The sequence below is a fragment of the Lonchura striata genome, chromosome 24, assembly GCF_050655825.1.
Source record: "Lonchura striata isolate lonStrDom1 chromosome 24, ASM5065582v1, whole genome shotgun sequence".
NCBI classification, from domain to species: domain Eukaryota; kingdom Metazoa; phylum Chordata; class Aves; order Passeriformes; family Estrildidae; genus Lonchura; species Lonchura striata.
In genome coordinates this window covers 4414423-4435311 of record NC_140726.1, presented here as the reverse complement: position 1 = coordinate 4435311, position 20889 = coordinate 4414423, and the positions used below count along the sequence as shown (strand labels likewise).

Here is a 20889-nt window from a genome sequence, read left to right as displayed (position 1 = left end):
TAGCACCACAGTGGAGAAATCTCTTGTCTTGCAGATGAAGGATTCTCTAATAAATCTCCAGAATGGCATCGGGTCCCGGGACTTCGGGTCAGATCCAGAGGAGAAAAGGAAACGTTTCCATTAACAGGCAGGAATGCAGGAGGCCAGAGGACGGTGTGCAATATGTGTAAATAGGATATATAAATATATATATAAATATATATATATATATATATATATACAGATATAAATATATATATTATATACAGATTTTAAGAGAAAAAAAAAAGAAAAAAAGCCTAAAGAGGGGAAGGAGCGACCTCCAACACTGGCTGAACTGGAGGGTCTCTGGGAGTGTGGGGGGTGTGTGTGTGGGAGGGCTGTGCTCTCCCAGCACTGAGGTGTGCTCAGGGCCGTGCCCAGCTCTGCTCCCTGGGCTCGTGCACTGCTCCTCTGTAATATTCCTGTCTGTCTGTCTGTCTGTCTGTCTGGTCTGTTTCTGTTGTCTCAAAGGGAAGCATCAGCGTGAGTGCCCCCCCTGCCCGTCCCCATCCCCTCCCTGCATGGAGATCCCTGCTTCACTCTGTTGCTGTCCCACAGGGGACACTGTCACCTCCCTCACCGTGCTGCCTTTGGGGCACAGAGGTTTGGCAGTCGCTGTCAATCCCTTGCAAAACTGCTTTGGAGAGGAGGGGGAGCTGCTGGGGCTCTGTGGAGGGCAGATCCCCCTGGCAGCCTCTCCTGGGAGCAGGAGTTTGCTGTCAGGGTGGCCAGGCTGGCTCAGAGAGCAAAGCACAGAGCTGCAATCCCTTCCACAAACCCCCTGTGCTGCAGTGAGAGCCAGGGCAGTGTCTGCCTCCCAGGTGAGTGGCACCTGTGACAGTGTCCCCTTGCCCTGTCCTCTGCTTTCTCTGTGCTTGGGCCCCTGCCACTGAGCCACCCCTGTGCTGCAGGTCTGCATCGGTGCTGGAATCACTACGGTGGGAGGACCCAAATTTCAACACAAAACCAAAATTAGGGTTGATTTGCAAGCGTTCCCATTACCCAGCTCAGCAAATCTCTCTCCTGTTTGTTCACCCAGCTCTTGTCCCAGAACCTGGGAGGGAACAGGGGGAAAAACAACAGCTTCCTTTCCTTGCCTGGGATAAATTCCATAATTGTATCTATGCAGCAAGAGCCATCACTGTGGTTATTTACATGACTGCATCTGTGGAGCAACAAGGCTTCCAAAAATCCAGGAGAGGTCACAGGGAGGAAAGGAAAAAGGGCCCATCCGAGGGTGGCAGGACAGAGCTGCTGTGAGCACCTGAGGGGTGTCTCCATCAGCTGGGTTCTGCAGCCCTGGGAGGCAGCCAGCTGGTAGAGCTGCACTAAAAAAAAGCCAGTGTGCATTTTCACTTTTTCTGGGGGATAATTCCAAACTCCAGTAGCAGCCAGATGGGGAAGAGGAGCAGCTTGTGCTGTGCAATGCACAAACTCCACGGGGCCTGGGGTGGGGAAGCAGGCTGCTCCTTCAGGTGTTTAATAAAGGCTTTGGTCTCTTCCCCAGCCAGGTGGGTTAGGGAATGTCAGTCCCACTTTGTCCAGCACTGGCGTTTTTCCACCTTCTGACTGGCAGGAGGGAGGCAGCTGCACGTTCCCAGTTTGGAAATGGTGCAGTTGTAGCTCCTCCAGGATCAATAATTGGTCTCACACCATTCTGTAGCACAGAATATCCTCAGTGCAGCCTGAGGAAAACCCTCTAAGCTCCCACTTTCCAACCAGGGAGAGGCACTGGATGCAGGAATAACTTGCTGATTTTTCCACATGCCTCACCTGTGCAGGAGCATGGATGGAGCCAGGCTACCAAAACATTCCAGACTGTGAAAGCAAAGTCCAGTTGGGGAAAACCAGAGAGTAAAGGCTATTTATGACTATTTATTTAATTTAATGCTGCTGACTACTGTACTGCTCCCTGACTTTCTTCCAGGGAGGCTGCTGAAATGGCTGCTGTACCATGAATTGAGGTGCTAGGGCCTGGGAAGGCCTTTCTGGGGCTCATTTTCCCCACTGTGACTTGCCAGACTGTCCCAGAGTCCCCTTTCCCCTTTCAGTCACTCCCACAATTACTAAGCACACAGAATTCCCCTGCTGCTGCTGGAATGCCCCTCTTCTAGAATTTAATTTCAAGCAGCAAGCAGGACGACCCAGAGGGAGCCCTGGGATCCACCCTGCCAGGAAAGAGGAGCTGGGATGTGGGGTCTCCTCCACCTGGAGACAGAGAATTCAGAGAGGGTCACAGATAAATGCTGCTGATCAGTGTTTGTTGCTCACATCCTCTCTGTTAGGGAGGCAAGGAGCCCTTTTTGTCATCCTGAGTCCTTTCTGCTGTGCAGATTCCCAGCTGATGTTCCCTCAGGCTGGGCCCCAGGGACAGAGCTGCACAAGCTCTGTTAAATCAGACCAGGCCAGGCACTGAAATTTGTCCTACCTGCACATTAAAGTGGGGTTTTAACCTGTTTGACACCTATCCTGACACTCAGCAATGTGAAATCCCTCAGGAAGAGCACAAGGGCAGAACCTGGTGCTGCAGTGCCCTTCACACTGAGGGAGGTTTCCCTTTGAGGCCTTTGGTTTTTTTCCTAGTTATTTCTTTTTCCCACTCAGCAGCCAGTCTGGGTTGGAGTTGGGATGGGATTCACAATCTTGTTTTGCCTCTTCATCTCTCACAGTAGTAGAAAAAGGGGAAAAGTAAAGTCTTAAGGCACTGAGGGTGAGGGTTTAAAGAAAACCTTGGAGGGTTTTCACTTCCTCTGGTGAGCTGGGATAGGAATCAGCTGCCCCTGAGCAGTCCCAGCTGACAGGTTAGTTCCTTCTGGAGTCAATTTTGGATTACATTTCCTGGAGGGATCAGTAACACTTTCTAGGAGTGAGAGGCCTGAATAATGTTACAGAGGGAACAGCACTCACAGCCAAGCCTGGCTTCCCCCAGCAGGGTTTTGCTTCTCCCCTTGCTCACTCATCAGAAATCCCCCTGGATTCTTCCCACAGCAGGTGCATTTCCCCTCCCAGTCTGACCCTTCCACCTGCACATCTGCTGGGCTTTGATTTGCGGGATCTGAACAACCACAAAAACAGGGATTTTTAAAAATATTTTTATTTTTTAAAAGGCATTTCTCCAGCCAAGCACGCAAAAGTAATGCCAACAGCTTGTAGGCTAATTCCTGCCAAGGAAGATGCTTCCTATTGGGAAGAGGGAGAAGGGGGAGCAGGAGGCTCTGATCCACCAGTTTGTGACATCCTCACTGATCTGACCTTGCACAACCTCACCCCTGATAAATACACACCTTAGCTTAGTTTATCTTAGAGTTCTGGCAGCTGGGATGAGTGGATTTGAGTTCTGGATAACTGCTGTGCAAAGAAGCATTCCCTGAGCAGATACCAGAGTTTTCTACAGCAGCACCTGCCTGTGAAGTCTCTGAAGGACCAAAAACCAGGTTTTTCCAGGTGGTGAGCTGCCCGAGGCAGGGGCACTGCTGGGCCTGCACACTCCAGATGGTAAATAGGGAAACAGAGATAGAGAGGCACTTGCAGTGGGGAGGAGTTAGCTGTGGTTAACAGGATAATGACCTTTTTTGGGTGCTCTGCACTCCAGGCACTCTTCAGTGACAAAACTGTGCCATGAACTCATACTGACTGATACTAACTTCTGTCTGACCCCTTCCTGCCTCCCTGAGTCCTCTGGGAGAAGAGAGGCACACGATGTCCCCTGAGCTGCCTGTGTGACACAGAGGCTGCATTTACAGCTGTCCCTGTCTGCTGGGTGACACCTGACCCTGCTTGGATGCTTCTGATCTTAAAAACAGAAACCTCAGGCACAGGAAACGTCTCTAGTGCACTATGACCCTGGGCTGGGAGAGGAAAGGTTTCAAAGCACAAGGCTTTGCTGGATTTAGAGCCCTGAAGGCACAAAACTGCCTCTGAGATAACAGGGCAGGTATTGGGAGATCCCCTCTAGGAATGCTAATCCTTATCAGACAGCTTCAGCAGCTCACCTGGGTGTAGATAAGGACAGACTTTTCAGCCTCCTTGGCTCCTCAACACTGTCCTGTAGTCACATAGGAGTTCATTCTTACCTTTATGCAGGAAGGTAGAAGTTTCTTTTCCAGAGAGTGGCTGGAGACACTTTTGGTCAGGGTACTTGAGACCTTTAGGACCTGCTTTGGTGTGCTGCAGCAGCTGCTCTCCCCAGGAGCACAGAAACAAACTCCTGATTTACAGCTGGAGCTGCCTGGTTCCACCTTACACAGAAAACCAGCCTTAAAATCACTGTTTAAAGCAGCAGTGCCTGCCTCAGGGGGGGCAGCTCTGTCCTGCCTGCCCAGGCAGCTGCTGCCACCCCCAGTTCTTGACAGATCAGTGCTTTCTGCACTGCCTGCTCAGCTCCAAGGGGCTCTGCCCACGGATCTCTGCCAGGCTGCCACTGGCACGGTCCATGGCACAGCCCCCTGGACTCTGGCTTCGTCTTTTCAGTCTCAGCACCACCAAAAATACCTGCCAGGGGCTTGCTTAAAACACAGCTCAGAACAGAGACTCTGGAACCAAAGCCCCCGAGGGAAGTGGCTCACAGAACACCTGTGCCAGGGTGGTTCCTGTGCTTATTTTCCATCCTGTTCCCCACTGGACACACTCTGATCTCTGTGGCTCACAGAACACCTGTGCCAGGGTGGTTCCTGTGCTTATTTTCCATCCTGTTCCCCACTGGACACACTCTGATCTCTGTGGCTCACAGAACACCTGTGCCAGGGTGGTTCCTGTGCTTATTTTCCATCCTGTTCCCCACTGGACACACTCTGATCTCTGTGGCTCACAGAACACCTGTGCCAGGGTGGTTCCTGTGCTTATTTTCCATCCTGTTCCCCACTGGACACTCTCTGATCTCTGTGGCTCACAGGACACATGTGCCAGGGTGGTTCCTGTGCTCTCTGGTCTCTGACTCACAGAACACCTGTGCCAGGGTGGTTCCTGTGCTGATTTTCCAGCCTGTCTCCCACCAGGCACGCTCTGATCTCTGTGCTTTGCAGTCTCTCCAGCACGAGTCTCTCTGTGCCATAAAACCTCTCTTTTTCTGGATGTGCACACTGGCCAAATGCTCTCGTGTCTTGGGTGGCTGTGCTCAAGGCCATTCCCTGGTCTAGGCAGGCAGCATGGGCTTCTCTTAGCACGGATCCGTGGCATGCCATACCCTCCTCCTCTCCCACACGTTTTGCAGTGCTTGCTCTGGCTTTTCCCTGTCCCCTGCCCCCTCTGCTGCTGGACAATCATTACCTGTGTCATAGATGGTCTGACCTGGTGCTGTCCCTGCCTGCCTTCCCCTCCCGCAGTCTGTATGCTCTTCAAGTGAATGTGTTTTATTTTATTTTGTTTTTCAGTAGGGAAAAGGACTTCCTTCTGCTGAAGGAATTATATTTGCACATGGCTCGGGGGGGTTCCTCCTCTGGCCGTTTCTGTTACCTCACTCATTTAGGCCAATTCCATTGCTAATGTTCAAGGCCACCTTCCCTGACCCTGACCCCGCGAGTAGGGAGGGAATGAACCCCGATGTGCAGCTCAGCTCCTGGAGCTGCCCGGTGGAATTAGGATGTGGGAGAGCAGCTGTTACAGCTCCATCCAGCAGGGAGGTGGAGCCTGTGCCATGCACGTCATCCTCATCTCCACATCCCCACCTCCTGGGAAATGGCCCTTGGAGAGCAGGGATGGAAGCACCGACCTGGCTCTGGGCTGGACGCGGAGGGGGGGAAGAGCAGCAGAGCAGTGGCAGCATCACAACCTCCCACGAGCAGCCTGGCGTGGCCGTGGCACCTCTGGGGCATCACCATTGCAGTGGGATTCCATCTCCCACCACGTGCTCCAGGGCTGGAGAAAGCTGCTAAAACCCCGGGCCGTGTTGTCCCCAGCCGTGTCCCGCGATTCCTGTGCACAAGTGATGATCAAGGAGGCTCTGCTCTCCTCAGCCTGCGACCACCAGAGGCTTCCCTGCTGGAATCCCCTCCAGAGCCCAGGGAGCAGGGAGCTGATGGCTGAGGTGACTCTGGGGTGGGTGGGGGAAGGATTGTGGGTTTGTTTTAGGAGTTGTCCCAACTGTCAGAAACTTTGCGCTGTGCGCAAAAATAAAAAAAAAACAAAAACAACAACACAAAAAAAAAAACAACCCGTGGTTGAAAACGATACTGGAACGTACGTGCTGGAATGTAGGAATTGTACAGGCTCTGCAGCCAAACTCCGTGTAAGTAGTTAGTACCATGGAAGTACGGTATCAATTAAAAAATCTATCCAACAACCAGCGTGGCTCTTTGTTCTTTTTATTATCCTGCCTATTGCAGAGTCTCCTCTCTCATTCTAAACATACACAGAGTCTTTGCCAGGACCGTCTCTTGAAAAATCACCAATTTTTAAATTTTTATACTTTTTTTCCCTGCGAGATTCTTCAACAGAACTTTGCACCTCCTGCTTGGAACACTATGTGGCAATGGTCACCTCTGTCTGCAGGAACTGGGAAAATGAAAGGTTTATCCAAAAAAAAAGAGCATCCAGAAGATGTCTGTGGGATACAGGGAGGTGCAGGACAAGGGGATGGCCCTTTTTTACCACCTGAGGTAGCTCTCAAGAACTTCTTGGGTTCACTCCTGTTTTGATTTAACAGTATGACACCAGAGGGTTGTCTGTGGTTCACAGGAACTGAGGAGCAAAGCTGGAGTGGGAGAGAGGTGTCCTAAAATTCACCATGGGCTCAGTGCTGGAAACCCCAGAGTTATACCCCAGTCCCTCTGTTGAGTTCAAGATTCTGCCAGGCAAACTGGCATAGGGAGAAAGATGACATCCAGCTGAATTCAAAGAGGAGATGCTTGGATATTCTTCTGGAAATCCTTTTTGGATATTGGGTTTTTTGGGAACTGGTGCCCAGACTTCATCTGGAAAATGTGCTCCCCTTGCCAGGCTTGGCTGGCTTTGGGAGCAGTCCTACTACCAAGACAGCACTGGAGTACTTGGCTAAAGTCGACACCCACTCTAAAAAAAGGGTTTTGAACAAGTGCCAGTTGGAAATCTGGCCTGAGCCTGAATTACAAATGGGGTAATTTCCGTGATTTTAGCGAGCACATAAAAAGCAGCAGAACAAAGCAGAGGGGATTCCGTGGGTGGGGAGCATGCCTGGAGTCACGAGCACGTTGGAACTACTTAAAAGTGGGGCAGAATTCGTCAACTCTGGCAAAGCAGCACAGGCTCCATTGCAGCAGGGATGTCACAACTCTGCCATGCAACAAACCCAAACCTTCCCCACCTGGTTTTACAGCACAATCCCACCCTGGCCAATGGTTCTGCTTTTCCCCCCCTTCCAATCCCAGCTGTTGAGCTCAACTGATCTGCATTGAAGGGCAGAAAACAATTTTTATTCTGCTTAACCCTCAGAAAAGCTATGTTTGCATAGGAAAGATGGAATTTCCAGGGTGATTCCTTGGCACCAGATCATTTAGGATAAATCCAGACTATTTATACTGGTGATTAATTACCTCAAGAGAGAATTAGGATTAACTGGGAACAGTGGGTGGTTTCTGTCTATCCCTCTAGATGGTGCTGCTACAGCACCAGAGAACCATCACAGTTATAAAACTACAACCATTTTGCTAAGCTGTGAGGGCTTTGCATCCTATTTATTTCTCCTGCCTACCAGCATGAGGCTGCCTTCCTTTTTGGGGTTTCCCAGAAAAAGGTGGATCCCCTGCCTTGTCCTGCTGCAGGTTCCTCCTGCCACTGTGTACTCCAGGAGCAAACCTGCTGTGCCAGGCGGGTGGAAGGGGATGAGGAGTTTGACACTTGATAAATGAGGGGGATACAGGGGATTCTTATACTTACATCATCCTGCTTCCCAAAGCAGGAATACTTCAGGATCTGTATTCTCAATTCCCTCCAGAAGAAAGTGTGAATGTGGCACAGGGATCTGTGCTTCCTACTATACATATCTAATTTTAGTGCATTACAGTCCTCACCCTACTCTGCTTGTGCATGGACAGCCTAAAATTCAGAGTGATTTCATTAATTAATTACATTCTTCCTGTTTTAACACCAAGAAAACTGCTTGGGCCGCAGTATGTGGTGGATTAACCCCCTAAGAGATCCTTGTTCACAGTCCTGCAGCTCAGAGCAACGTGCCATATGTACCCTTAACCTCTGCAGTGGAGAAGTAGCATATTTAGCAAATCAAGGTGGTGGTGAGAGCAGCTAAGAAGTGACAGGAAACATTTACAAAGCCATTGAGGTGACGGTGGAACTGAAATTGGGGAAGGAGCTGTGCTGCCCACACCCTGTGCCATTTGCTCAGCATGCTTCCACAGAGGAGTCCTTCAGCACCGGGCTGGCAGCTCAGGTGGGTCACAGGACCAGAGTCAAGGCTGTACAGAGTCCAAGGCCAGTGGAAGAGAATTTACACTTCCCCGTGTTCCTCCCGACGGCGCAGAGCTCCCCTCAAAGCTGGCTGGCGTGGCGTGGTCCTCCTGCCTTCAGAGCCCCTGCAAGGGAGACAATTCCTCTTGGAGCTCACAGGAGCGAGGAGGGCAACAGAGTTAGCACAGGAACTGACGGGAGGTGAACTGAGGGTGAAAGATCCAGATTTTAATCTGTAGCACACAAACTCCTTCCTAAAACGTGTTTCCTTTGGAGATAGAGCCCTCAGAGTCCTCATGGCACAGGCCCCGTGTGCAGGGGAAAGTGAAGATTCCCAATTCCACAGCAGTAGGTAAATGAGGCATAAATACATCCTGTTGGTTTGGGGGTTCAAACAATACCAGTACACCCCACACCTAAAGACACCCGTATGGCTTCTAAGGTTGCTGGGGAAGCTCCAGAGGAGCTCTGCCACGCTCCAGGAGTCTCCAGCCCCGGCACAAGGAAGTGAGGGGTGGACAGACACAAGGAGTCACCACTTCTTCATGACCCACCTTGGTGCCGTTCACTCCGCTGCCTCCCCTCTGCTACTCCTCCACAGGCACAGCACAGTTCTCCTTGTTTTCCGATGGAATTGCCAGATAGTCTGTCCTGTGGTTAGAGGGAAGGAGGAAAGCACACAATGTAAAGCCCAGTTTGGGTAAAGTCACCTTTGCTGAACGCCTGGAAGCATCTCTGAGGTAACAAACATCACCTGTAGATGCTCACAGAGGGAAACTCTGGCATAGGCAGGAGCAAAGACCGAGTCTTCCCTGCTCCACAATCCTACACACCCAGCCCAGCCTTCCCATGGACAAAGAGTGCTCTAACCCTAGCCAAATGTGTGGAAAGGTGAGAATGGGGCAGGATGAAACCAGACCTTCTAGGAGAGCATCTCCACATGGGCCAAACCTGGAATACTTTTCACTCCCTACCTGGTGTGTGGTGCAAGGGGGCACAGTCTTGGTGCTCCTGAACACTGCAAGGAGTTTGGACAGAGCAAACTGATAGAACATGAGGACACAGTCTCAAGCTATGTCATGGAAGGTGCAGGTTGAATATTAGGAAAAAAATTTTCACTGAAAGAATAATAAAGCACTGGAATTGTCTTCCCAGGGAGGTGGTGGAATCACCATCTCTGGATATGTTTAAAAAAAGACTGGATATGGCACTTGGTGCTATAGTCTATTGAGGTGTCAGGGCATGGGTTGGACTTGATCTTAGAGGTCTCTTCCAACCTCATTATTCTGTGATTCTGTGTGAAACGCCAACCAGCCCATGCCATAGCAAAGTTCAGTCTTCCTGCAGTCTTCCAGCCTGTTTTAATCACTACTCACTTTGTCAACATTATTGAGGATTTCTGGCAAACTGCACAGGGTATGTTCCATGTTGTGGACACCCCACAGGCACAGATTGCTGCTGGTACAGAACCAGTTCCTTGGGGTTTTACAGTACGTGAGGTCAGGCAGAAGGAATTAGTATTACATTATTTATTCAACCATCAGGAAGAAAGAATCACCAATTTTAGACCTGATTCTCCTGTACTAGCACGGGTCTATACACATTTGAGAGCTCAGGACAGATCTCACCTCCAGGGGTTCCACACTTACGCGTTTTCCTGGGCAGCTTCCTCTGCCTTGGAGACCTTCCTGTAGCAATAGATCATCTCAATCAGCAGCCACAGCGTGAGGAAGACCAGCAGAATATACATCATAATTTCTGAGATGACAGAGGTGAAGTCTTCTCCAGCTGCGAATAAAGTGAAATAACCTCTGATCATTTCCATGCAGCTCCAAGGATTTTTTTTTTTTTTTCCCCACCCTTGTGTCATCCTTCCTTGTCAGAATCTCCAGGTGCCTTTAGGCTGTGAGGGGGCAAACGAGAGGGACCTGCAAGCGGCAGGGATCCCAGAGGGATCCAACACGCACAGCCCCGTCTGTGCCACCCCCACACCCTCACGGCTTGCTCACCTAGCTCATCTTCACCCCTGGTTCCTCCCCGTGTCCCACTCGCTGGTGTTACTCGGCTCTGCTGTGCCGCCAGTGCTTTGGAAAGGATCAAACCCCGAGGTGCTGGTGGGGGAGAGGGAGGGGAAGGGGCAGAACAAAGGGATGAACTCCCGGGCCGCTCCGGAGAGAGCAGCGCAATCCCCTGTGCTGGCTGTAACATGCCGGGATTTCAGCACCGAGCCCAGCAACACCCAGAGGAACAGAAGGACTCAGGAGCACCACAAGGGAAGGAGGAGAAGCAGGAGATGGGTATCAAAATGGAGAATGAGTCGTTGTTCCAGGAGGGAGCGGGCAGCAGCAAGGAAACGCTGCGGCTCCCTGGGAAAGGCATTGCTGGAACATCCAGCGCCGCCGCGGGAGGAGCTGGAAACCTCTGCTCCTCCCTGCCCAGCTGTGCCCAGCTGTGCCCAGCTGTGCCCGGCTCACCGCGCCTCCCCACACTCACACACAACCAGCCTGGGCCCAGAAAGAGCCTCCAGCCATCAAACAAGCCACAGGTTTTTCCTCCTGTCCTAGGGTGATGTTATGGTGTTTGTATCTCCAGTCGTGTGTTCTGGTTATGTTTGATATTCTGTTCTGTGCTCTCAGAACTGACTCTGAAAGTGAAGGTTTGTTTTGCCTTGTTATCAGCTGGCTCACCTCCCCCCATGATCTGCTGTCTAGAAGAGGCCAGTGCTGGCTGGCTTGCTTTGCTTTACTTGCTTCTGCTTTTGCTTTTGCTTCCTAGTTAGTTTAGCTAAGCAGTCCAATTCTTTCCCTGGACTGTTTTCTTTCCTTTCCCTTTCCTGAATATCACTCCAACCTGCTCCGGACTGGGACCTGGAAACACCAAGGAACACCCAGAGCCTGCACTCTGTGATCTGCAGCAGCCATCCCCAGTGCCCAGAGCAATCCCCAGTGCTCACTCCCAGGAGAGACTTTCTGGATTTGTTCATCTCCTCAGAGTGGTGGAAGAGTTTTGTTGTCATCTGGTGTTACTTTTTTTGGTGCTGGGGAGTGCTTTGTTTGTTAAATAAACAGGTTCTTTTCCACTTCTCTCAGAGAAGTTTTTCCCGAACCAGGTGGGTGGGGAGGGGCCGTGGGGTTTGTTTTCTGGGGGCTCCTTCCAGAGGGTTTTCCCCAAATTTGCCCGAAACTAGGACACCTCCTGAGCAGTGTTTGTCACTGCCATATTCAGAGCCCTCTCCGGCAGCGCAGTGACAAACTCCATCCCCGGGTGACACCCGCGGCCAGTGACGGCACAGAACACCTCCTACCCTCCTCCACCACGGTGAGGTGGATCACCCTGGAGCTCTGGAAGAGCGGCCGGTGGATCTCGAACTCGAACTCGCGGGTGATGTTGCAGGTGTAGATGCCCGAATCGTTCAGGGTCACGTTCACCACGGTGATGGACACGTCCTGCATGTCTTTGCTCCCGTTCCACTGTATCCGCCCGCTGAAGCGGCTCGGGAATTCGTGGTTTGTTTTCCTGTACTCGTAGATCTGTGAGGAAATGAAGAGAAATAGATATAGAGATCTGTGTGGAATAGATGGATAGATAGAGAGATAGAGACATAGAGAGATAGATGATAGATAGAGAGATAGATAGGTGATAGAGATAGATAAAGAGAGAGAGATAGATAAAGAGAGAAATAGAGAGAGATAGAGATAGAGAAAGATAGAGAGATAGAGAGATAGGTGATAGAGAGATAGATAGATAGATAGATAGATAGATAGATAGATAGATGATAGATAATAGATAGATAGAGGGATAGATAGAGGGATAGATAGAGAGATAGACAGACATATAGATAGATTGATAGATGATAGATAGAGAGATAGAGAAATAGATAGATAGATAGATAGATAGATAGATACATACATACATACATACATATATAGATAGATAGATAGATAGATAGATACATAGATACATAGATACATAGATACATAGATAGATGCATATATCGATCTGTGAGGAAATAGAAAGGGATGTGCTGGTTAATCTCTGCCTCGGACAGCACCACGGCACCAAGCAGGGGCAGCATCCCCCTCCAGCTACACTCAGGGATGTTCTGAGCTCCCTTGGTAACAGCAGCTATTCATGTTCCATCATCCTTTGCCTCAAAGTATCAGGTGACTTTACAAAAGACAGGAAAATGAGTGATCAGGAATCCAGTATCTCCACCAGAGAGGGAGAAAAGCTAAGGCACAGCAAAACGCAGATGCACGTGGGCACAAAAAATCAGCAGTGGAACAGAAAGCTGGGATTCTTCATGCCTAGCAATGTGCCTGTGTCAGATCACCTGAGGAAAGAACCACAGAATATCCTCAGGGAAGACCAACAGCCCATTTTGGGAAGCCCTGGGGTATTGAGCTGAGATGGAAGTGCTGCAGAGCAAATATGACAGTGTGACATTCTGGCTGACCACAGTCCCCATCGTGACCCTGCTCACCCCAGCTCACTTTGGTTGGTGTTCTTCGGGTTGCCACTGGCAAATGGATCCCCTGGGACCCTGGAAGTGAATTCCCATCTCTCATTCCTTAGCCTGGTCCCTTTAGTTCTCAGACAGGAGAATATTTGTCATCCTGTGTGGCCCTGCTCAATCATAGCCATTGATTTAATGCTTCAGACTCAGATAAAATAGCTAGAAAGAAGCGTGCACTCAGCCTTTATCTAGTTCCCATTTCACCATTCTCTCTTGAATTGCAGCTGCTCCTCATCTGTCCAATTTCCATTTTGATTCACTCTGAAAATCAATTTTACCTTTTCCTGACAGGGATCCAAAGCAACTCCCAGAGATCCTCCTGGAGATGGGATAACACTGCTTTCTCTGAGGCAAAAAGAAGTAAATCCTGCCCTGCAGATTTATTTCACCTCCAAAAGAACAGCTTTGGGATTCAGAACTGATTCGGACAAGGGTGCCAAGTGTCAATCTTATTTAACATCCTCAGATACTGGGCTTGAGGTATTGAGGGAATGGGACTGGAAACTGGCATTGATTAATCTACAATCTAAATGCTGGAATTCAACAACTGATTCCAGCTTTTCCTGCCAGGAGTTCGTGCTGTGCCCGGGTGTGGAAATGGGATAAGCAAGGAAAGAAAGGGAAAGGACTCAGCTCCCAGTGGTACATACAGGCTCATCCTTTCCCCCGTTGGGCCTGTAGAACCATTCCACCACCGTGCTGGCCGTCACCTCTTCCCTCTTCATGCAGGAGATGCAGAGCAGCTTCATGTCCGTGCCTTGGACAGCCTCTGTCTCAGATGGGACTTCCACACACACGGAGGAACAAAATCCCGCTGCGGGAGAGGAGAAGCAGACAAAGAAGCATTAAGACAGAATTAGAGAAGCATCACTTATTCACATCTTGGCATTAATGTCCCTAATGGAAAATGGCTTGATTTGCTACTAGCGCTGTCTGATAACAGATTAAGTCTCAAATGTCAAATTTTACCAAGCTTCCTTCTCCTGAGATATTAATAATTCAGAATAATTAACAGAGGGTGATCTCTTCACACAGATTCACCTCTCCAGCATCTGCTTTGCCACAGGTTTCATCTTTCTCTGGTAATTAATGCCACTATAAAGGCATTGTTCATTGCCTCCCATGCATGCTGGGCATGCTCCTGTTAGAGCAGCAATTACAGTCTGGGATGAGGAGAAGCCCAGAATTCCAGAGTGGAGGAACAGCTCGCTCTTTGTGCTAAGTTGGAAGGTCTGGATGCTTTAATTCAGCAAAACTGGGAGGGTCCAGCACCCTTCCTATCCCTGGGCTCCCTGGGCACTACTGGGAACCGAGGGGCTTGGACGGGAGTGAATTTGGCAGCAGGAGGAGTTATTGATTTCCCAGGCATTCCTGCTCAAAACGCTTCCAATCAGAGCTGTGCTAAGGCTGGCAACTCTCAAATCCTGCTCTTGCAAAGAGGACAGAAATCGTTGCATGTGAAGCCACACGCTCGAGCAGAAAGGGATCGCTTCAGCACCACATCTCCGAGCAAATCCCTGCTGACATTTGTCCCCTGGGCTGAACAATCCCGGGCTCTGTCTGTCCAAGGCTGTCTCCAGAGCCCAGACGCTGACTTTGCTGGCTGCTCCCTCCTCCCCAGCCTCTGAGGCACCATTAACCCACTCTCTCAAGCAACATATTCTCCCGGGACTATTCCTGGAAGCAGCCTGGTTCCAATTCTCCCGTACTACCAGCTCCACGGACAGCAGCAGCTTCCAGGGAGAAATAAGGGAAAGCTCCTGGATCCTGCTTTACTCTGAGAAACGAGATCTGTGCACACAGACAGGCACCCACACACAGGGCTGAAGGCACACGCACATCGAATGTCGCAAAACCACCCAACCTCTGCTCGTGGCAGGAATCAAACTGCAGCTGCAATCGATTGATTAACTCCAGTTTACACAGACTGCACGGGAAAGCGGCACTAAAACACCTCTTAATGGGCTGCACACCCTCCCCGAGGCAACTCGATGTCGAATTACGCTGCAAACCCCAGACCAGCAGCAAACAGTAAGGGACCAGCACATGCTTTGTGCTCGGCGCTGAGGTGTTTTCAGTCCCTCACACCCACACCGACTCCGCACGAGGGTTAATTCCCTTCTCCCGACAACAAAAGCCCGACTCGGAGGGCAGGCGCGAAGGGAGCATCCTCCTTTCTTTGCAGCGGGTGGGAGAGGGGATGGCAGCACCTACCCCAGAGCAGCAGGGCGAGCGCGGCCGCGCAGAGCAGCCGCGGCAGCGCAGCCATTGTTCCGCCCGGGCTCCTCGGCAGGATGCTCTGCCCCCGCTCCCGGCGCAACAGGATGCCGGGCGGGCGCGGTCCGGGGGCTGCGCCGGCCGCGGGGGCGGCAGCACCGCGGACAGAGCCCGAGCCCGAGCCCCGAGCCGCACGGACCGAGCCCGGACAGCTCCGCGGCTCCGCGGCTCCGCGGGCGCGGCCGGCGCTGCGCAGGGCGCGGGCGGAGCGGAGCGGGAGCAGCGGCGGAGCAGCAGCGGAGCAGCAGCGGCGGAGCAGCAGCGGTGGATCAGCAGCGGTGGAGCAGCAGCGGTGGAGCAGCAGCGGTGGAGCAGCAGCAGCAGCAGCAGCAGCAGCAGCAGCAGCAGCAGCGGTGGATCAGCAGCAGCAGCAGCGGTGGATCAGCAGCAGCAGCAGGTGCCCCGCACCGGGAGCGGCTCCGCGGGGCGCGGTCGCGGCGCTTTTGTTGCGCGGGCGGCGGAGCGCAGCGCCCGGCGGGGAGGATGCCGAGGAGGAGGATGCCGAGGAGGAGGATGCCGAGGAGAAGGATGCCGAGGAGGAGGATGCCCAGGATGCTGGAGGAGCCCGGGCGGGGGGCACGGCCGGCACATGCGCGGCCGCCTCCCCCGGCCCCGGGCGCGCCCGGCTCCTCCCGGCTCAGCGCAAGCAGCCCGGGGCTCCGGTGGTCCCGCGGGCAGCGCCCAGCTTGGCTGCAGACACCACACGGAGGATATCACATAATCGCGGGGTGTTAAGGCGTTGGAATGGACCTTAGAGCTCAGCCGGTCCCACCCCCTGCCATGTGTGGGGACAGCTCCCACCGAGCCACATCCAACCTTCGAGCACGTCCAGGGCAGCCACCACCTCCCTGGATGCCCTGTCACCGCCCCCACAGCAAAGCTTTCCTTCCCAAAATCTGAATTTCCCCTCTTTCCATTGGTACCCCTCGCTCCTTGTCCAGTCTCTACAGATCAGCATCACTGTCCTGCCTCCAAAAAAAGCCAAAGGGTGGGGGGGAAATGGGGGGAGTTATCCCTGCGGGGTCACAGGACGGCCTCTGCTGCTAATAGGTTTAATACTAACAGTTGCAGGGCTCTGAAGGTCACAGTGGGAAATACTGGGAAATCCTCTCGCCTCATGTTCCTGCCTGATTCCAGGGAATTTAATGCCAGCAGCAGGCTGGGCTTTCTCTCCTTGGATGGGAGCCACCGTGCCCTGGAGGGTTCCTCCAGCTTTGAAGGTCACAGTGGACAGAGAGGGGGAAATGAAACATTTGCTACATGTTCTCTTTTCTGCAGCTCCACACACAGCACAATCTATTGAATTAAACCTGAGCATGAGAATGACACAGGAGTGACTGGCAGTGCCAAAACTCAGCGTGCAGGTGGCCAGACCCACCCAGAGATGTTTGCAGGCAGCAGAAAATCCAGCTCCAGCTGTACTCAGGCTCTCAGCTGGGCACACGCTGCTGCTGGTGGCCACTGCCCCAGCTCTGTGGCCTCCTGGGGATGAAATCATGTGGGATCAGGTCCTTGCACTGCTGGAGCGAAGCAGGCACAGAACAAAGCCAACACTTTTCCTAGACATCACCTAATTGTGTTTGTGTCAGCAGGCTGCATTCATCATCTGCCAGCGGCCACACACAGCAGCTGCCTGCACGTCAGCCTGCCCAGGCTCCTGGGGCTGCTCCAAGCAATTCCCAGCTAAGGACACCCTCCTGGTGCCTCCTTCTGCTTCTCTGTGCTGACTGCACTCGTTGCTCTGCCCTGGTCCAGCCCACAGCTGACTGGGATTCCCGAAATCTTTACAGCCTGAAGTATCCCAGCAGGGACTGGCCAAAGCCACGTGCTGGCTGTCAGGTTGTCCTCACTGTTCCCTCTTGCTCCCGAATTTCTTTGGCTTCCTGTGCACTCTTCCAGCAGCCCACCAGAAGAAAATAAACCCATTTCATGTATACCTGCAGGCACCAGGTGTGACCAGGGAGAGCAGCACCTTGCAGGTTGCTGATGCCATCATCCCGTCCCCCCTTAGAAGTCATCCAGCATGGATATACAAATCTTAAAATCTGATTTCCTCCCTGGGAAGGCAAAACAGCAAATGCGATACCCAGAGCTGCATGAAGGACATCAAGCCATTTCTTTTGTCCCCTTGTTATCATCACAACATCACAAGGGGAAGGGCAGGTTAAGCCACAAGGATTTGCTCCTAACCCTTCTGGAACAATCCACCGTGTGCAGAGCAGATGAGTGCTGGGGGTGGGTTTTTTATAGCCCCAGGAGCTGCTGGAAAACGTCCCTGGCTGTCTCCTTTGACAACCACCTGTTTCACAGAGCAGCATGGAAATCAGAGCTATTCCCAGGCAGGCAGGTGCCCTGGCAGAGCGCAGAGCAGGGATCAGCAGGGCTGTTTGTGCTGCTGCCACTCTAATTACATCTATTACAGAGAATCCTGCCAGGGACGAGACTCAGGGGCCAAGAGGATTAAGAGGAAGCAGCAGCTCAACCAAACTGACTCAGTCAGAGTCACTGAGTGACCCCCAGCCCCTTCTGCTCCCGCCTGCTGCTCCTCGGGTAGAAGCAGAAGCCTTTTCTCCTCTAACCCCAGGCACCCCAGAGCCTGCCTGCCAAACAATTCAAATGATATTGGCAAACAAACATCCTGAAAAAGTAATGAGTTTTCCCTCAGAATCACTCACGTACCAACCTCAATTACTTCATTCCAGACGAGCGTTGTAGCTGCTATTTAAAGAAGGGAAATGGGGCCCTGAGGTGAAGAAAAACCTCTGGTGAAACTGGCCTTGGATTTGGGTGGATTTTGAGATGAAAAATTACATGTCAGGGTGGTCATACCCTCTTCCCTAGCTCTGGAGAAGTTTATTCTTCACCTCGAGCCTACCACACACAAGATCCAAGGTGATTTGCAATAAACATCTCTAGTCCACCCAGATTCCTAACCTGCCACAAGCTGTGCTGGGTTTTGCTTTCAAAGCAAACCCCTCTGGGCTCGCTCAGAGAGGCTGAATGAAAGGATAACATCGTTTCACTCTTGCCACAATCTGGGTTTAGCTGGGAATCTCTCCAGGACAAGCAGCAAACACCTCCCTGCCCTCATGAGGAAAACTCACAAAGAATCGGGATGTCACACTCAAATCTGGTTTCAATTCTGAGCCCTGCACAAGGGATGGGGAGCAGGGATCCTTCCAGCCCCATCCCACGCCAGGACGATGCAGAAGCTGCTCCTTCCTGCCCTGCCCCAGCCCTGTGCCTGCAGTGAGCTGGCTGCAGGGCAGGGATGGCCTTTAGGGCACTGGAAAGGGATGCAATGCTGAGAGAGAGAGAAATCTTGACTGCTGAGGGAGAAATCTCTGCAAGAAGAAGCCCAACTTATCATGTGGGGGTTGCTATGGCAACCCACCCAGTTAATGCTTCACAGGAGGAAAAAAAAAGGAGAAAAAAAGGCTGAAAAGGCTGGCACTTGTGCACAGGCACAACAAGACAAGGAGATAAAAATAATTTCAGCACCCTGCCCCCACTAATCCCTCTCTGTCATGGTCCCTGAGGCTGGGACAGGGCAGTGGGCACAGAGCCCTGCGTGTCTGGCTTCCTCTGCCATCCCCATCACATCAGCCAGGGGACACGGCAGAGCCACCGCCGGCATCAGCTGCTCCCACAGCCTGCCCTGCAGCCCCCAAAGGGAGGGACCCCCTTTGTGCCCCTCACCCTGCTCCCCCCAGCAGCCTCCAGCCAGGATGGAGCGAGCAGGGCTGTGCAGAGGAGCCCCCAGGATGATGGATGCCAGCTGAGAGATGCTGGGTTGAATAGATGTAGGCGCCCTTCCCACGCGCTCCAACACCCGTGCTGCACAAATCCCAGCAAGGGAGGGCTGCTCTCTCTCTCTGGTTGCTTTCACAGGGTGCCTGGGGGCTTAGAAAGGCTCGTTCAGTTTTCTCTTTTCACACTTGAGGTTTAAAGTGAGTTCCCTGCGTACCTGCCAACACCTGGATCCTCTGAACGCTCTAAACTGGAGGCAGCTCCAGCTTTGCTCTTCACACACCTCTGCACCTTCATTTCCAGCTGATGCACAGCTCCAATGCTGAGGACTCGATCTGCAGTTTCCAGGTGCACCCAGCCCCTTCCCAGCCAAATTCCAGGGGTGGATGGATCCTCATGAACGCCTTTAGATGCAGGTCCCCAGAGTGCCTCTGGTGCCCAACAAAAGTCACACCTGCATTTGTGCTGCTCTTTTGGATCCTGGATACCGAGAGCTTTGGGTTAAAAGTGAAAATCATTTAGTTGTAATTTCTTAATTGGATATTTTGGCCTTAAAAGGCCTTGTAGAGAAGGGTAGTGAGCCATTTTGTAGCTTGTTAGTAGAATGCTGTAGAACTCAGGACTGGTAAGACTGTGATATAAATAAGAAATAATAAACACCTGAGTCTGAACATGAAATACCATCTTGAGCACTTCCATCCCAACCTTGACAGAGGCAGAAAAAAAAGCCAAAACCCAGCATTGCATCATTTTTTTTTTGCCAATCTACCTCCCCATGGAGTGCAACAGTGTGAATATCCCCATGATTCCCAAAAACTCTGCTCCATCCTGAGCAAATCCGTGGTTTCTGTCACACGCACCCTGCAGGACCTCTCTCTGTTAGGCACAGATTGAGCTTGTCCTTGATTTACTGCTCTCCCTGCTTCCCCCCAGGGCCCACAAGTCACAGTTCCTTTGCCATCCTCCTCTCCCAGGCACAGCCCTGGTGTGTCCAACCTCCTCTCCTTATCCTTGGCTCTGCTTTTCCATCAGCACTCGGAACCAGGAGGGCTGGATTTCAGCCAGCAGCAAGAAGTGGCTGCCCCTGCCAGCAGCCTGCCCTGCCTGTGAGCATTCCCAGAGCATTCCCAGAGCTCTCCCTGCCTTCCAGAGCCAGGGAAACGCTTTCTCAAGCGAGGAGCAGCCTCCTGGCAGGCAGAGCTGCGCATGCACAGGGCGCTGGCAGGGTCAGGGATTCCTTGGAAGAGCAGCCACGCTCCGAAGGCTGGGCTGAAAATTCCCCCCTCCCTGTGCACAAGCACGGAGCACATTCCTGCACGCTGCCAGCACGCTGTGGCCAGCAATTCAATCAGCAAATTTTATTTTTTCTTTTACCCCCCACCAAGACCTTTAACCCAGGCCATATTTAGAGGTGTGTTATTGTATACATGCTGGAAATTCTACGTCCTGGTGTTGCTCCAGGTGCTTTTGGGCTTTGTTTCCTGGGACTGGATGCCAAGAAAATCAGGCACGGAGGGAAGCCTTTGTGTGCTGGAAGTGAAGGGCTGCTTTCCCCATCCCAGCCTAATGAGGTGGCACTTTCAGATTTGCTTTTAGGCCTCTCCTCAGCTCGTTCACCTCAGCCCTGGATGGAAAGCCATTAGTGTGTCAGCTTGCCACACATATTCATTCACATCTGCTCATTTAATTTTGGGATTCGCGCTGCTTGTAAAACGCACAAGTGCATCAATTATTCCAGCTCCGTGCGTGGATTGTGTTTTTGTGGAGGAAATGTTCAGCAAATGTCGCTGTCTTACCTTAGCTGCTGCTTTTCCTTAACCATGAATAAAGGAAATAAAGCTGAATCTGCTCCCAGCTGTCAGTAAACATGGACATAAATCATTCCCACATCCCTTAAAAAGACCAGGAGACGTCGCAATGGAGATTTTTGGTAGGATGCTCCTTATTGC

The 20889-nt window shown here is 51.9% G+C and overlaps 2 protein-coding genes across 11 annotated transcripts in view; one reads left to right on the top strand and one right to left on the bottom strand.

Moving 5' to 3' along the window:
* GRAMD1B (GRAM domain containing 1B) overlaps positions 1-6301 on the top strand; it is a 112059-nt gene extending 105758 nt beyond the window's left edge. For all 10 annotated transcript variants that reach the window (XM_085560396.1, XM_085560395.1, XM_085560394.1 and 7 more), the window contains one exon: positions 35-6301. In XM_085560396.1, coding sequence (XP_085416522.1) covers positions 35-124 — 90 coding nt within the window. In that variant the 3' untranslated portion in view covers positions 125-6301. The remainder of the gene's footprint in view (positions 1-34) is intronic.
* Positions 6302-6304: 3 nt separating this feature from the next.
* On the bottom strand, positions 6305-15392 carry SCN3B (sodium voltage-gated channel beta subunit 3). The gene is made up of 6 exons (XM_021525829.4): positions 15128-15392; positions 13564-13727; positions 11702-11927; positions 10047-10185; positions 8952-9048; positions 6305-8522 (listed from the first exon to the last, which is right to left on the bottom strand). The coding sequence occupies exons 1-5, from the start codon at positions 15180-15182 to the stop codon at positions 8985-8987; spliced, it is 648 nt and encodes a 215-aa protein (XP_021381504.1). The 5' UTR covers positions 15183-15392; the 3' UTR covers positions 6305-8522; positions 8952-8984.
* Between the last annotated feature and the right edge of the window lie 5497 nt (positions 15393-20889).

Excerpts from the sequence above, each read along its gene's own strand:
- SCN3B (XM_021525829.4), bottom strand. The coding sequence starts at position 15,182 with ATGGCTGCGCTGCCGCGGCTGCTCTGCGCGGCCGCGCTCGCCCTGCTG. Across the intron at positions 13,728-15,127 it reads GCTCGCCCTGCTGCTCTGGG|CGGGATTTTGTTCCTCCGTG; the intron begins GTAGGTGCTGCC and ends CCTCTCCCGCAG. Across the intron at positions 10,186-11,701 it reads CCTCACCGTGGTGGAGGAGG|CTGGAGAAGACTTCACCTCT; the intron begins GTAGGAGGTGTT and ends CTTTATTCGCAG.